The following is a 13,450-nucleotide window of genomic DNA, read 5'->3' as shown; positions in this document are numbered from 1 at the left end:
TAGTTGGTATAACTTTAGTTCTCATCAGCAGCAGTTCTATTTAATTTCTAATGTAATATTTTGGTTTTTATTGATTTTATGAAACTCAGGACTCCCTGTAAAGCAATGGCTTTTGTAACTAAGTGGACTATCCTGGTTAAATATACACAAAACATGAATGAGCAGTCAGCACCATTGTTCTGTTCAAGAGCTCAGTGGCTACAGCCTTCCAGGGCTCGTTGTGATACTGAGAAGCACAGGAACAACATTTGTGTTGGCTGAGCTTCATGTTAATTGCAGATTAATGGGATGTGAATGGAACGTAGTGTTTCAACTGCCACCCCTCTCTAGGTTGTCAGCATTTCTCAGCTTTTGGGTGATCTTTTCTATTGCTCTGTCCATCCTGCTTGCTTCCCTTTGTTAAGAGTAGTCAATTCCTCTCTTTTTCTAAAGCAACAGGAAGAGGTCTGTCAGCAGAATTATGGCTTCTGGAAAGAGGGGATAAACCTGTCCTTGACCTCCTCCAGTCTGTTGGGCCCTGCCTGTTATCTCTAGCCAGCATAAAAACTAAAATGACCCGAACCAAACGCACAGCCCTATCAACTGTACCCCTAACCAAACTCACAGCCCTATCAACTGTACCCCTAACCAAACTCACAGCCCTATCAACTGACATGCACTAGGAATTAATAACCCCGATGTACAGGTACCAACCAAACTAGCAGTTTCATCCTGACCGTAAACAGGAAGGTTGAACTTCTCCATGTCCCCGTCCCAAATGGCACCCTATTCACACATCATACGTAATGCATGCATGGATAAATTCCCCAAGAGAGGAAATCTCTTTCCTCCATCTTGGTTAGCTGTTTTCATTGAGCCGACCTGGCCACCTGAACTCTGATTTGATGTTATCCTACACTACAGGAAGAGGAGAGATTTGTCTACACAAGGTCTACATTTTCATGTAAAATATATATAGAAAAATATTCCAACACATTTCCGAAAATCTTTTGTAAAATATATTTTGGTCCAAAAGCTGATTAGCAAAAATATAGGCTGTGCAATCACAATGGTCACAAGGCATCACATATTCCTACTGCACCTATTCAGCCCTAACAGTGTATTCAACTTCTATAGTAGGAATCTCAAGATCACACATTTAAGGCTATCGAATTGCATAAAGCAGCTGAAATGTAGTGCTATATTCTACGAGTAACACATAATACCAAGCTGGTTCTTCAATGGAGTATCTAATAGTAGGAGTAGTCAAATTTAACCAAGCACAGACCATCAATCTCTACTGAGCTTTAATTCTAGTCTGGTCCCAGATGTGTTTGCGATCTTGTCAACTCCATTGCTGTCACTGTCAAGACAAAACATGTTTGCCATGACAATGTGTGAAAGGCAGTCGGTATGGTAGCACAGACAGACTGGCACTCAAGCTACTTTTATTCTCCATCATTCTTGAGAAGTGCTTCTTTTAAAAACGCTGTTTGATGTGCAAAAAAATAAAAAAGTGCAGCAATCAATATGTTCAAAATAACACTTTCAGTCCAACAATTGGTTCTGGTCCCAAATCCAATCATGATAGCGAAATGCTCAATGTTTCCACTATATTCATTCGGCAGCAGGGAACCACCGCTGCAACATTTATACATCATTTCTGCAGAAGCACTTTTAAATAGAGAAGTCATTGGCTCAATGACTAGAAGTCTATGGGAACAGCTAGAATGTCCCGTCACCCCAGCTACCCTTGCCCCCAATGCTGAAATTCTAGGGGAAACACACTCAATATGATCCAAAGTGAGATGATGAGGAACATTCATGTCAAATCCCACAAGGCTTTCCCTTTGAGACAAAGTGCTCTGATATTTACTGTAGGGTTCACTACACTGATATGTTCCCATGTCCAGTTATATTAGCATACTCACTCAGTAGATCAGACCAATCCAGGGTCGTGTTCAGTAGCACTAAAATAGCCATGATTTCTTATTGGACAAGTTCAGGTAGTTAGTATCTAGTCATTGGTAGTGTTGTACCTTCCTGTTTCAAACCTTTTCCCCTGTGTCTGGTGCTTAATATGGACATGACCCAGGATTTCAACTGACTGGGTTAAAGGGTCAATCAGGGATTCAAACACAAAAGCAGTCAATGTATCAATCTCAGGTGTCCCATTAAGTCTAATCAATCCTTTTCAGTGTAACATCTCTAGGACACAAGCAGCAGTATTAGCTTAAGTACGCTTGGCTCCAAAGTCAGTCCGAGTGCTTATCACATTCTTCTCATAAATATCAGTCAGCAATACATTACAACAATGGAAAGAGTCTGGTGTGAGATCAGACTAAAATAATCTGTGTGTACATTTTTTGGGGCAATGTTTCATGATGTATAGCATGATGTATAAATGTATAGCACAACAAAAGTTTTAAAAAAAAGATTCAAATCTAAATGGGAAGTAGCAGTGGTGGTTATAAACGTCCTGCTACGCAAAGATGTTGGAGATGAAATCACGAAATCGCTTGGCATACTGTTCTGGGTGGACAGTGGAGATTTCAGCACCCGCCTGTAGAGAGGCATAGAGAAGGGATAACGTCAGACTGAACATCTCATATTAGGAATGAAAAGTATCAATGAAATGCTCATTTTACAGTTGAATTTGAACAACTAAGGTATCTAATACGGGATACTAATCTCAGATGTGATCAGCCCAACATTGGAAAACAAGTGTAAAGAAGACAATTGGGATTAGGTAACTCAATTATTTATGAACAGAGAATGACGTTAGAAAAGCAGTAATGGACACAGTATGCAATGAGAATTACATTGCATCTAATATCATAAGGTGGAATGAAAGCTCATTTCTCAATATATTCCTAGCATTCTGAATCTAAATGATATCTAATAGGACAGACCCTAACTAACCCCCCTTCCGTCTCCCTTTTCACTCACCCCATGCTTGACAGTTTTGGCCGCGTGAGCGGCTTTCTTCTTGGTGTCGTACTGTGTCAGAACGTCTATCAGACCCATGAAGTACACCTCCCTCTGAGGGGCTCCTGAGGGGGGAAACAGAGAGAGATGCAAATTAGTCACTGCTCAAAAACACAAATTACCCAAATTGCAGTGTAGCTGTAAATCAATGACAGGAGTAAAATCATAAGTGAATTCAATTCAGTAGGTAAATGGAGAATCCAATTGCATGAATTGACCAACCATGTAATTTCACAACTTTGCCTGGAACTCACCAGGGGCACTCCTCATGGCGTACACATCCACGTAGGGGTCAAATTCCCCGGGCTCCAGGGGCTTGCAGGAGGCCATGTAGCCAGCGATGCCCTCAGGAGACGTACCATAGGAGCCCACGTTAGGGGCCTGTGCCAGGCCGTTCTCAGGCTCCCCCTCTTCCTCATTGGACGGCTCCTCTCCTTCTTCCTCCTCCCTCTCAGCCCGCCCCACGTCGTGGATACCCAACAGCAGGCTGTAGTCCATGATCTTTAGCTTGACCAGAAACTACAGGGGACACACCAAACAATTACTATGGATGGAGATGATGATATCATGGTAACAATGTTTATACTCCCACCTTGTGGTAGATTCTTAAAAATAGAATAGGAAGGCAGGTTCTAGAACTGAAAACATCAAAACACAAATTATAGTTCTAGTTCCCCTTCGAGTTCCTTGGAGGTCACCTTACCTCCACATCTCTGTTGAGTTTCTCCATGACCTTCTCCTTCTGCTCCTCGTTCACGTACACCTTCTGCATGTTGTTTCTGAAGTCCATGTCCTTGTAGGTGGGGAGCTCTTTTACCTGAGGGACAGTTATGAAACATTGAAACGGACACATGTGAATTTTCCAAAGAAAGTAATGACATGAATTTAGAAAATGTACTGTGGGTGCGTAATAAGACTAGTCCCTAAGAAAGGCAATTTCACATGTACACTACCGTTCAAAAGATTGGGGTCAGTTAGAAATGTCCTTGTTTTTGAAAGAAAATCACATTTTCTGCCCATTAAAATAACATCAAGTTGATCAGAAATACAGTGTAGACTAGAGGTCGACCGATTAATCGGAACGGCAGATTAATTAGGGCCGATTTCAAGTTCTCATAACAATCGGAAATCTGTATTTTTGGACACCGATTTTTTATTTTTTACTCCTTTATTTAATCTTTATTTAACTAGTCAAGTCAGTTAAGAACACATTCTTATTTTCAATGACGGTCTAGGAACGGTGGGTTAACTGCCTTGTTCAGGGGCAGAACGACAGATTTTCACCTTGTCAGCTCGGGTGATTCAATCTTGCAACCTTACAGTTAAACTAGTCCAACACTAACCACCTACCTCTCGTTGCACTCCACAAGGAGACTGCCTGTTAAGCGAATGCAGTAAGCCAAGGTAAGTTGCTAGCTAGCATTAAACTTATCTTATAAAAAAACAATCAATCACTAGATAAACTAGTAATATCATCAACCATGTGTAGTTATCTAGCGTGTCCTGCGTTGCATATAATCAATGTGGTGCGTATCGTTGCTCCAATGTGTACCTAACCATGAACATCAATGCCTTTCTTAAAATCAATACACAGAAGTATATATTTTTAAACCTGCATATTTAGCTAAAAGAAATCCAGGTTAGCAGGCAATATTAACCAGGTGAAATTGTGTCACTTCCTCTTGCGTTCATTGCACGCAGAGTCAGAGTATATGCAACAGTTTGGGCTGTCTAATTTGCCAGAATTGTACGTAATTATAACATAACATTGAAGGTTGTGCAATGTAACAGGAATATTTAGACTTACGGATGCCACCCCTTAGATAAAATACGGAACTGTTCCGTATTTCACTGAAAGAATAAACGTCTTGTTTTCAAGATGATAGTTTCCAGATCCGACCATATTAATGACCTAAGGCTCGTATTTCTGTGTGTTATTATGTTATAAGTAAGTCTATGATTTGATAGAGCAGTCTGACTGAGCGATGGTAGGCACCAGCAGGCTCGTAAGCATTCATTCAAACAGCACTTTCGTGTGTTTTGCCAGCAGCTCTTCCTTGTGCGTCAAGCATTGCGCTGTTTATGACTTCAAGCCTATCAACTCCCGAGATTAGGCTTGTGTAACTGATGTGAAATGGCTAGCTAGTTAGCGGGGTGCGCGCTAATGGCGTTCAAACATCACTCGCTCTGAGACTTGGAGTGGTTGTTCCCCTTGCTCTGCATGGGTAACACTGCTTCGAGGATGGCTGTTGTCGTTGTGTTCCTGGTTCGAGCCCAGGTAGGAGCGAGGAGAGGGACGGAAGCTATACTGTTACACTGGCAATACTAAAGTGCCTATAAGAACATCCAATAGTCAAAGATTAATGAAATACAAATGGTATAGAGAGAAATAGTCTTATAATACCTATAATAACTATAACCTAAAACGTCTTACCTGGGAATATTGACGACCCATGTTAAAAGGAACCACCAGCTTTCATATGTTCTCATGTTCTGAGCAAGGAACTTAAACGTTAGCTTTCTTACATTTACTTTCTTCTCCAACACTTTGTTTTTGCATTATTTAAACCAAATTGAACATGTTTCATTATTTATTTGAGGCTAAATTGATTTTATTGATGTATTATATTAAGTGTTCATTCAGTATTGTTGTGATTGTCATTATTACAACCCAAACATTTTTTTAAAGAAAAGAAAATTGTCAGATTAACCAGTATCGGCTTTTTTTGGTCCTCCAATAATCAGTATCGGTGTTGAAAGACCTCTCGTGTAGACATTGTTAATGTTGCAAATGACTATTGTAGCTGGAAATGGCTGATTATTTATGGAATATAGGCGTACAGAGGCCCATTATCAGCAACCATCAATCCTGTGTTCCAATGGCACGTTGTGTTAGCTAATCCAAGTTTATCATTTAAAAAAAGGCAAGTTTATCGTTTATCATTTAAAAAAAGGCTAACCAGAATAGAAAGAGAGAGGCCCCGGTGCACAACTGAGCAAGAAGACACGTACATTAGAGTGTCTAGTTTGAGAAACAGACGCCTCACAAGTCCTCAACTGGCAGCTTCATGAAATAGTACCCGCAAGGTTTGCCCTGTTCTGTGAAGGGAGTAGTACACAGCGTTGTACCAGATCTTCAGTTTCTTGGCAATTTCTCTCATGGAATAGCCTTCATTTCTCAGAACAAGAATAGACTGACAAGTTTCAGAAGAAAGTTCTTTGTTTCTGTCCATTTTGAGCCTGTAATCAAACCCACAAATGCTGATGCTCCAGATACTCAACTAGTCTAAATATGGTTAGTTTTATTGCTTCTTTAATCGGAAACAACAGTTTCCAGCTGTGCTATCATAATTGCAAAAGGGTTTTCTAATGATCAATTAGCCTTTTAAAATGATAAACTTGGATTAGCTAACACAACGTGCCATTGGAACACAGGAGTGATGGTTGCTGATAAATGGGCCTCTGTACACCTATGTAGATATTCCATTACAAATCAGCCATTTCCAGCTACAACAGTCATCTACAACATTAATGTCTACACGGTATTTCTGATAAATTTGATGTTATTTTAATGCACATAAAAATGTGATTTTCTTTCAAAAACAAGGACATTTCTAAGTGACCCCAAACTTTTGAACGGTAGTGTATGTTTGGGTGAGATACACATTCTTAGTCTCCTTACCCGCTCTTTGTCACTTGCTTCACGAGACACCAGAGAGCCCTGAGTATCAATAAAATAACAGGTTAATAGGCAAGATCAGGGATTATATGACCCCTGCAAATAGGGTAACTTTACCTAAATGTCCAGGTTTCCCAGAAATCCCAGTTGGAAGATTCCCGGAATAAGAAGGGAATAAGCAAAAATCATCCAATCAAGAATTCTGGAAAACCTGGAAGTTGTATGTGTATATCTAGGTGTGCGTGTGTGTCTCTCTCACCATGACGTTGTACTGTGTGTGTGTGTGTGTGTGTGTGTGTGGTTTTTTTTGCGCGAGTCTCTCCCTCTCACCTTAAGGTCATACTTCCTGTGCACCACCAGTCTGTGACTGAACATGTTCCTCATGACGATCAGGTAGGTCTCCTCATTCTCCACACCCACGCGGTACATCCCCAGGAACTGGGGCAGCAGAGTGCTGCCGTGGCACTTCACTATGTGCTGCAGCCAGGGAGAAGACAGGAAAGAATGAACGGCAAATAGACTACGGTTGTGTCTGAAATGGCACCCATAGGGCCGTGGTCAAAAACATGACTCCTTTCACCCCTGGTTGAAGATAAAATGGAAATGTTTTTCAACCAAACTGCTCTCTCCATCTCCCTGTCTTACATCCTGTCCCTCTTTCTGTCTCTCTATCCAGGTTACAAATGTGTCCCCACGCAGACTGATCTATTAAAAAAGGGACACACTTTAAACTGACCTCATTCAGAGTCTCCTGACTGAAACACAATGTAGCTAGCAGATTGCTAACAAAAGATATGATGCTTTGAAGAGACTACTGTACTATTTATATTCTCCGCCTCTATTCTTTGGGGTCTGCATGGAGCCAAAGTGAGCGGCAGTGGCAATGTGGATGGGATGCAAGATAAACAACACCCCCAGGACACATAATCCAGGTCCCAAATGGCACCCTACATTGTGCACTACTTTTGCTGACCTAACAACCTTAATGAATTGGTACTCATTCTTCGAGGCAGCGGCACCCCCTGCTCTGCAGACCCCACAACAGCGAGCATGCCACACCCACACTGCTCAAATCATAGGCAAATGGCATTTTTTTTGTGCCTAATAATGATGTTGGCAGGAGACTGGCTCAGTATAAATGGTAGGTTATAGACTTTATGGGTACTTTGTAATTACTGGCGGCTCTTCAGTAGCTCACTAGAAATACATGTAAATGTACAATCAGGGCTCTCCTTAGGATTTTCTGACAAGGTGGTGCAGATGTAGGCATAAGGTTTGGTAAGGAGGAGGTCCTGAGGGTGTCAATCAACTTCCCCCTCAGGAAGTTGGAGCATTTAGCATTTTTGAAAACCCTGTGACTACCATTTCCTGAAACCTAGAGTCTTAAATTACACTGAACAAAAATATAAAATGCAACATGAAACAATTTCAAAGATTTTACTGAGTTACAGTTCATATGAGGAAATCAGTCACTTGAAATAAATGCATTAGGCCCTAATCTATGGCTTTTACATGACTGGGAATACAGATCTGCATCTGTTGGTCACAGATACTGTACCTTTAAACAAAAAAAGTAGGGGCGTGAATGAGAAAACCAGTCAGCATCTGGTGTGATCATTTGCCTCATGCAGCACGAAATCTCCTTCGCATAGAGTTGATCAGAATGTTGATTGCGGCCTGTGGAATGTCGTCCCACTCCACATCAAATGGCTGTGTGAAGTTGTTCAATATTGGCGAGAACTGGAACATGCTGTCGTACACAGATCCAGAGCATCCCAAACATGCTAAATGGGTGACATGTCTGGTGGGTATGCAGGCCATAGAAAAACTGGGACATGTTCAGCTTCCAGGAAGTGTGTACAGATCCTTGTGACATGGGGTTGTGCATTACCATGCTAAAACATGAGGTAATGTTTAATGAATGGCGTGACAATGGGCCTCAGGATCTCGTCATGGTATCGCTGTGCATCCAAATTGCCATCAATAAAACGCTATTATGTTTGTTGACCGTAGCTCATGCCTGCGCATACCATAACCCCACCATGCACATCTTGGCAAAGGAGAAATGGTCACTAACAAGGAATTGAGAGAAATAATATCTTTGTGCATATGGAACATTTCTGGGATCTTTTATTTCAGCTCATGAAACAAGGGATCAACACTTTACATGTTGCGTTTATATTTTTGTTCAGTGTATATCAAACAATGTAGCCAACACAGAAATCTTGTGTTTGATCCTAAATTAAATTGAAGCGGTCTCATTAACCACATTTCCATCCCAAGTTTTCATGCAAGTAGGGTCATACCGTATATAAAAATAAATCACGACAGCTGTGATGGAAACAAGTTGTTTTGGTACAATTTTATAGGCTGAAAGATAATTTGTTAGTTTGACATGGTGGGATCTTTTTGTGTCAGTAAGATGTGAGAAAAAGGGGTGGAAACACCTTTACGTGCAAATATTGATATAACAACCATCATATCGAAGAAAACGCGATGGTATGGTGTGTGGTCCTCCCACTACGACTCGGGAAACCAAGCAGTTTATTAGGCTACAGATCAAATAAGTTATGATGAACTTCTCAGGGTGGTGAAAGTACACGGTGATCTTGATGTTCCTTTTCTTATAAATATCGAGGGTTTTATTCTGGTGAAATGATGATCGATGCTTGACCGCCGTTTGACCCCAAAAAATATTCTCGCTCTTATTCGTAATAATCTCATCAGGTAGACCACCCTACCTGCACTGTATCTGCAAGCTGTTGGCTAGAACCCACGTACCAAGACCAGAATAGGCACATTTTCTATTCAACGCAACAGTTGAAGATCCGATGGAAAAAACATTGTACTTTAGATTTTAATTCAGCACATTAACATTTTCTTCATGTGGATTATAGAATATTTGCAGGAAGATCTGTCCCCAATTGAATGGAAACCTAGCTGTTGACACTCAAGATTTACAAGGTTAAACTTTTTCAAGGTTAAATTTAGGGAATAATGATTATTCTAATTAATAGTTATCTTTATGTGGATACCAGTGAACATTTAAACTGGGTTAATTTAGTTTGGGGAGAACATTTTGAATAATTAAATTACTGGATGCAATGTAGAAGTCCAGTTTACTGTAGGCTATTTAGAATATGAAACAACTGAACTAGGCCTATAGGAGCTTGTTACAGACCTCCGTGCCTGAGCTAATCCAACAAGGCCAGAAAGTGTTCTTGCTTTGGGTGCGTTCGTAAATTCAATATGGCCATCTACTCTGATTTCAGAGCACTCTAATCTGACTGCCAGAGCGCAGAATAACTGATGAATTTACCAACGCTCAACACCCGTTGAATACGGACCGTGTCGTTAAACTTTTGCAAAAAAAGCGTCATGAAATTGTTGCCAGCAGCACAGTTGCAATCTCCAACGCTCTGGATAACATGAAAACAGCCTAACCAGCTCTGCAAGTGCGAGTAAAATGGCCAGAGTGAGGTGTGCTCTCATTTGTTTCTGGAAGTAGCCTGCAAGCTAGCCAACATTAGCCAGTTAACTTGGGTGCTTGACTGCTGTTGTGAGGTCAGAACGCTCGGATCAACCCTACCCCTTGGCCAGAGAGTCCAGTGTACGCTCTGAACACTCCGAGAGCGGAACGCTCTGAATTTACCAACTGACAATGCGGTAGAGATAATTTGTCCTCACCCAAATCCCCGGATTAGCTCAACTCCAACTTCAGACGGTTGAGTCAAAAAAGACTAAATGTGCCAACTAAAAGACTATTTTTGCGTATTTTAGGGTCGTTTTTTGTACCAGCATACTTTGACCTTGAATTGCGTGCATGGTACGCAAAATGTGTTCAGGTTGGCAGGTCTGCTTTTGACCAGAGCCCGATGGGCTATTTGGGATCCAACAATAGAGATTGCAGTGGCACTGCAGACTCAAGAGCTCTGTTGCTCCGATGATAATAATTATAATAATCTGTTCATTCAGTCACAAATGACCCACGCAAGCAAATACACTCTAGCCTAATACAGCTGTTTAAATAACCAGGGCCTCAAGGTCAGAGTGCTGATGTAGGATCAGTTTAGCCTTTAAAGAAAAGTATAACGAATACGATTATGGACAAGGACGGCCTAATTCAAGACACAATTTTTGAACAAGAGCAAGGCAACTCGTTCCTCTGCTAACCAGAAATTCACATCTGGTGAATGGAATGGCGAGTCCAAGGCTTTCAAATGAAATGTATGCCAAAATATTTTCCCTCTCTTTAGCCCGAATTGATTAATGCCAAGTTCAATTAGAATAGCTGCGAAACTGATGTGAAAAAGCATACTGACCAATGCATCTCCAAATATTGTCTCTCCTCGCCTAGTCGTGCAAAACATGAGGCATGGAAGAACAGTCATAATAACACCCTATTACAATAACATACTGCAATATCACCAGAGTACAGACCATGAGACAAAGTATAAGATCTAATTTGCAATTCTAGGAAGCCCACAACGTTGTAATGCTTTTGACGCATCCAACCAAAGTTTTTGTTTATCAAATGCACTGTTCATTTGAACCAGTAAAGCATTGCAAAACTTCACCAAGATAAAGCGCAACCTTTACCCTCACTTGGACTGTATCACAAATGTCACCCATAGGGCTCTGGTCAACAGTAGCGAACTATAACGGGAATATGATGCCATCCACAGGCTTCGAACAGAGGTTAATTCAGCTGCCCACAGCCTGGATGTCATTACATTACCTGGTGGTATTCAGACAGGATGCCGTGCATGTCTGCCACGTCCTCACTAGAGATCTGCTTTATGACCAGCGTGCGGTCGTATGAGGTCAGGAGGATCCCCTCCCCCTGGGTGTCCCCACCTCTTACAGGAGGGCTGCGGGTCAACGACACCTACAGGGATGAGAGAGAAAACAGGTGTGCTTGAAAATCAACTGCATGATGATACACTTCATATTTATTGTTTTAATAGTCATTCGCCTTGTCCATCGGTGTGTCCCAATAACATCTCCTTTCTTCTGAAGTCTGCACTGGTCACTACTTCACACACACATCTAAAAGCATTGGATGGGTGAAGGTATGGGCTAGTGGGCGTTTACAAAGTTGTGTCAAACATAGCAACACTCATACCTGGTAGTCGAGATCCTCAATTCCGAAGCGCTCCCGAAGATTGCGGAACACTTGGGGACAGTATTCTTTAAACTTAAAATGTCCAGGTAGATTCTCTCTGCAGGGGAATGTTGAACAAATTCTCAACGACTTGCAGTGTTTACTCTCCCTCTTGCCATTCCTTCCCGGTGTAACATACCAAAATAATTTCTTACTTTTTGCCATAGGTGAAAGATGAGAATATGTAACTCATTTAGTGACATAGGCTAATTATGTATGTATGTATGTATGTATGTATGTATGTATGTATGTATATATATATATATGAGAGAAACAGTATTGACTAGAGTGCGCAAACATTACTTGTTGAAGAGGTGATTGTTGACTTTGATCTTAGTGTTTGCTCTGAAGTCGTCAGGCAGCAGCATGACAGGAACAGGCACTTGGTTTAGGTCATTAATCTGCAGACAAACAGAAATAAGTACGATACTCCCATTAGCTAATGTTACTAGGCTTTCATAATGGGAAAACACATAATATGGGATCATCATTAGGGTTAAAGATGCAGTTAATAGATAGCAAACAAGATGGAAATGATTTTTATGACAGCCTGCCCTGTAGCCCGGTCATTAGGGACCACACTGGCTAACTTTTCTATCAGAAAAGCCCATACAACACAGCCCATGACGCGACACACTTCAGTGTCTGCTGATAGTTAGCTAGTAGCCAGCAGCAAGTTGGTTAGTTAGCCTGCTACTAGTGTTACTGACACAAACAACTCTAGCCAACGCGTTTAGCAATCAACCAGACATTAACCCAGTTAACTTGTTATCGGAACGGTTTGTTTAGTTCATGTTACATTTCTACTGAATGCGCATAAATTAGTCAGTTAGCTACACTGACAGCTAGGTTTGATAACTAGCTAGCTAACTAACTAACTACAGCTAACTGAAGTATCTAGCTACAGTAGATAGCTAGTTAGGTAAACTAGAATAACATTGAAAACATAACGTTTAATACTCACCGAATGATTTACACCCCACATAAAAACGCTCAAGACTGGGCCACTGGCACGAAAGACCTTCACCTTTTGCTGCACAAAATGTTTTTTTTTTGTTTTAGTTTTTGGAGCCAATATCACCATAGGACTGGAAACAGCGTTACCGCTGGACGCCATCGTAGAGCTTGCCTTGCGTGTGAACTTTATTTTTTCTTCTCCCGATTCTGATCTTTCGCAAACTGACTTCCCGGTGTCACTGCGTAATGTTACCGGAGCAATCCCGTCTGAATTCAGATCAGTATTAGCCTACATTTGTGCTTGTTTTAACACTAATTTTAGATTCCAAACTAGTCTTCTTCAGATATATTCCAGTCCAGCTAGTCTCAAAAAAAATATTGAGGAACTGAACTGCTGACCCCGGTTGTGTTGGTCCACCTGTGTGTTCAGGTGATGGACAGTTGTGAAAAGCCAAAGAGATGTTACAATCATGTCATGTGATCTTATAGGCGGAAACTTGTCCATTTCTTTCATAAATGTTACTGACTAGTGACTAACCGTAATGGGATACTAGAGCTGTCCTCACAGTTCGGCTACATTGTTGCAATGCAGAGCTTTCCTATAAGGAGAATAAAATTCGACTATGAAAGTAAAGGAGCTAAATCCTGCATATGTGCAGCTTTCCAAAGATAAATTCCATATA

At 41.1% G+C, this 13,450-nt stretch overlaps 1 protein-coding gene across 1 annotated transcript; it reads right to left on the bottom strand.

The window, feature by feature from the left end:
* Window positions 1-985: 985 nt before the first annotated feature.
* Window positions 986-13,212, bottom strand: pip4k2ca (phosphatidylinositol-5-phosphate 4-kinase, type II, gamma a). The gene is made up of 10 exons (XM_024384020.2): window positions 12,775-13,212; window positions 12,114-12,211; window positions 11,772-11,868; window positions 11,385-11,534; window positions 6,977-7,123; window positions 6,650-6,688; window positions 3,671-3,784; window positions 3,222-3,486; window positions 2,929-3,032; window positions 986-2,542 (listed from the first exon to the last, which is right to left on the bottom strand). The coding sequence occupies exons 1-10, from the start codon at window positions 12,925-12,927 to the stop codon at window positions 2,462-2,464; spliced, it is 1,248 nt and encodes a 415-aa protein (XP_024239788.1). The 5' UTR covers window positions 12,928-13,212; the 3' UTR covers window positions 986-2,461.
* Between the last annotated feature and the right edge of the window lie 238 nt (window positions 13,213-13,450).

This window comes from Oncorhynchus tshawytscha, linkage group LG22 (genome assembly GCF_018296145.1).
Source record: "Oncorhynchus tshawytscha isolate Ot180627B linkage group LG22, Otsh_v2.0, whole genome shotgun sequence".
NCBI lineage: Eukaryota > Metazoa > Chordata > Actinopteri > Salmoniformes > Salmonidae > Oncorhynchus > Oncorhynchus tshawytscha.
The sequence above is the reverse complement of the archived record's forward strand: the minus strand, read 5'-3'. Positions and strand labels throughout refer to the sequence as shown.

Bases quoted from the DNA above. Each gene is read 5' to 3' on its own strand.
- pip4k2ca (XM_024384020.2), bottom strand. From the start codon at position 12,927: ATGGCGTCCAGCGGTAACGCTGTTTCCAGTCCTATGGTGATATTGGCT. The intron at 12,212-12,774 runs GTGAGTATTAAA...GTTTGTCTGCAG, and splicing joins TGTGGGGTGTAAATCATTCG to ATTAATGACCTAAACCAAGT. The intron at 11,869-12,113 runs GTAATGTTTGCG...ATTCCCCTGCAG, and splicing joins AACAATCACCTCTTCAACAA to AGAGAATCTACCTGGACATT.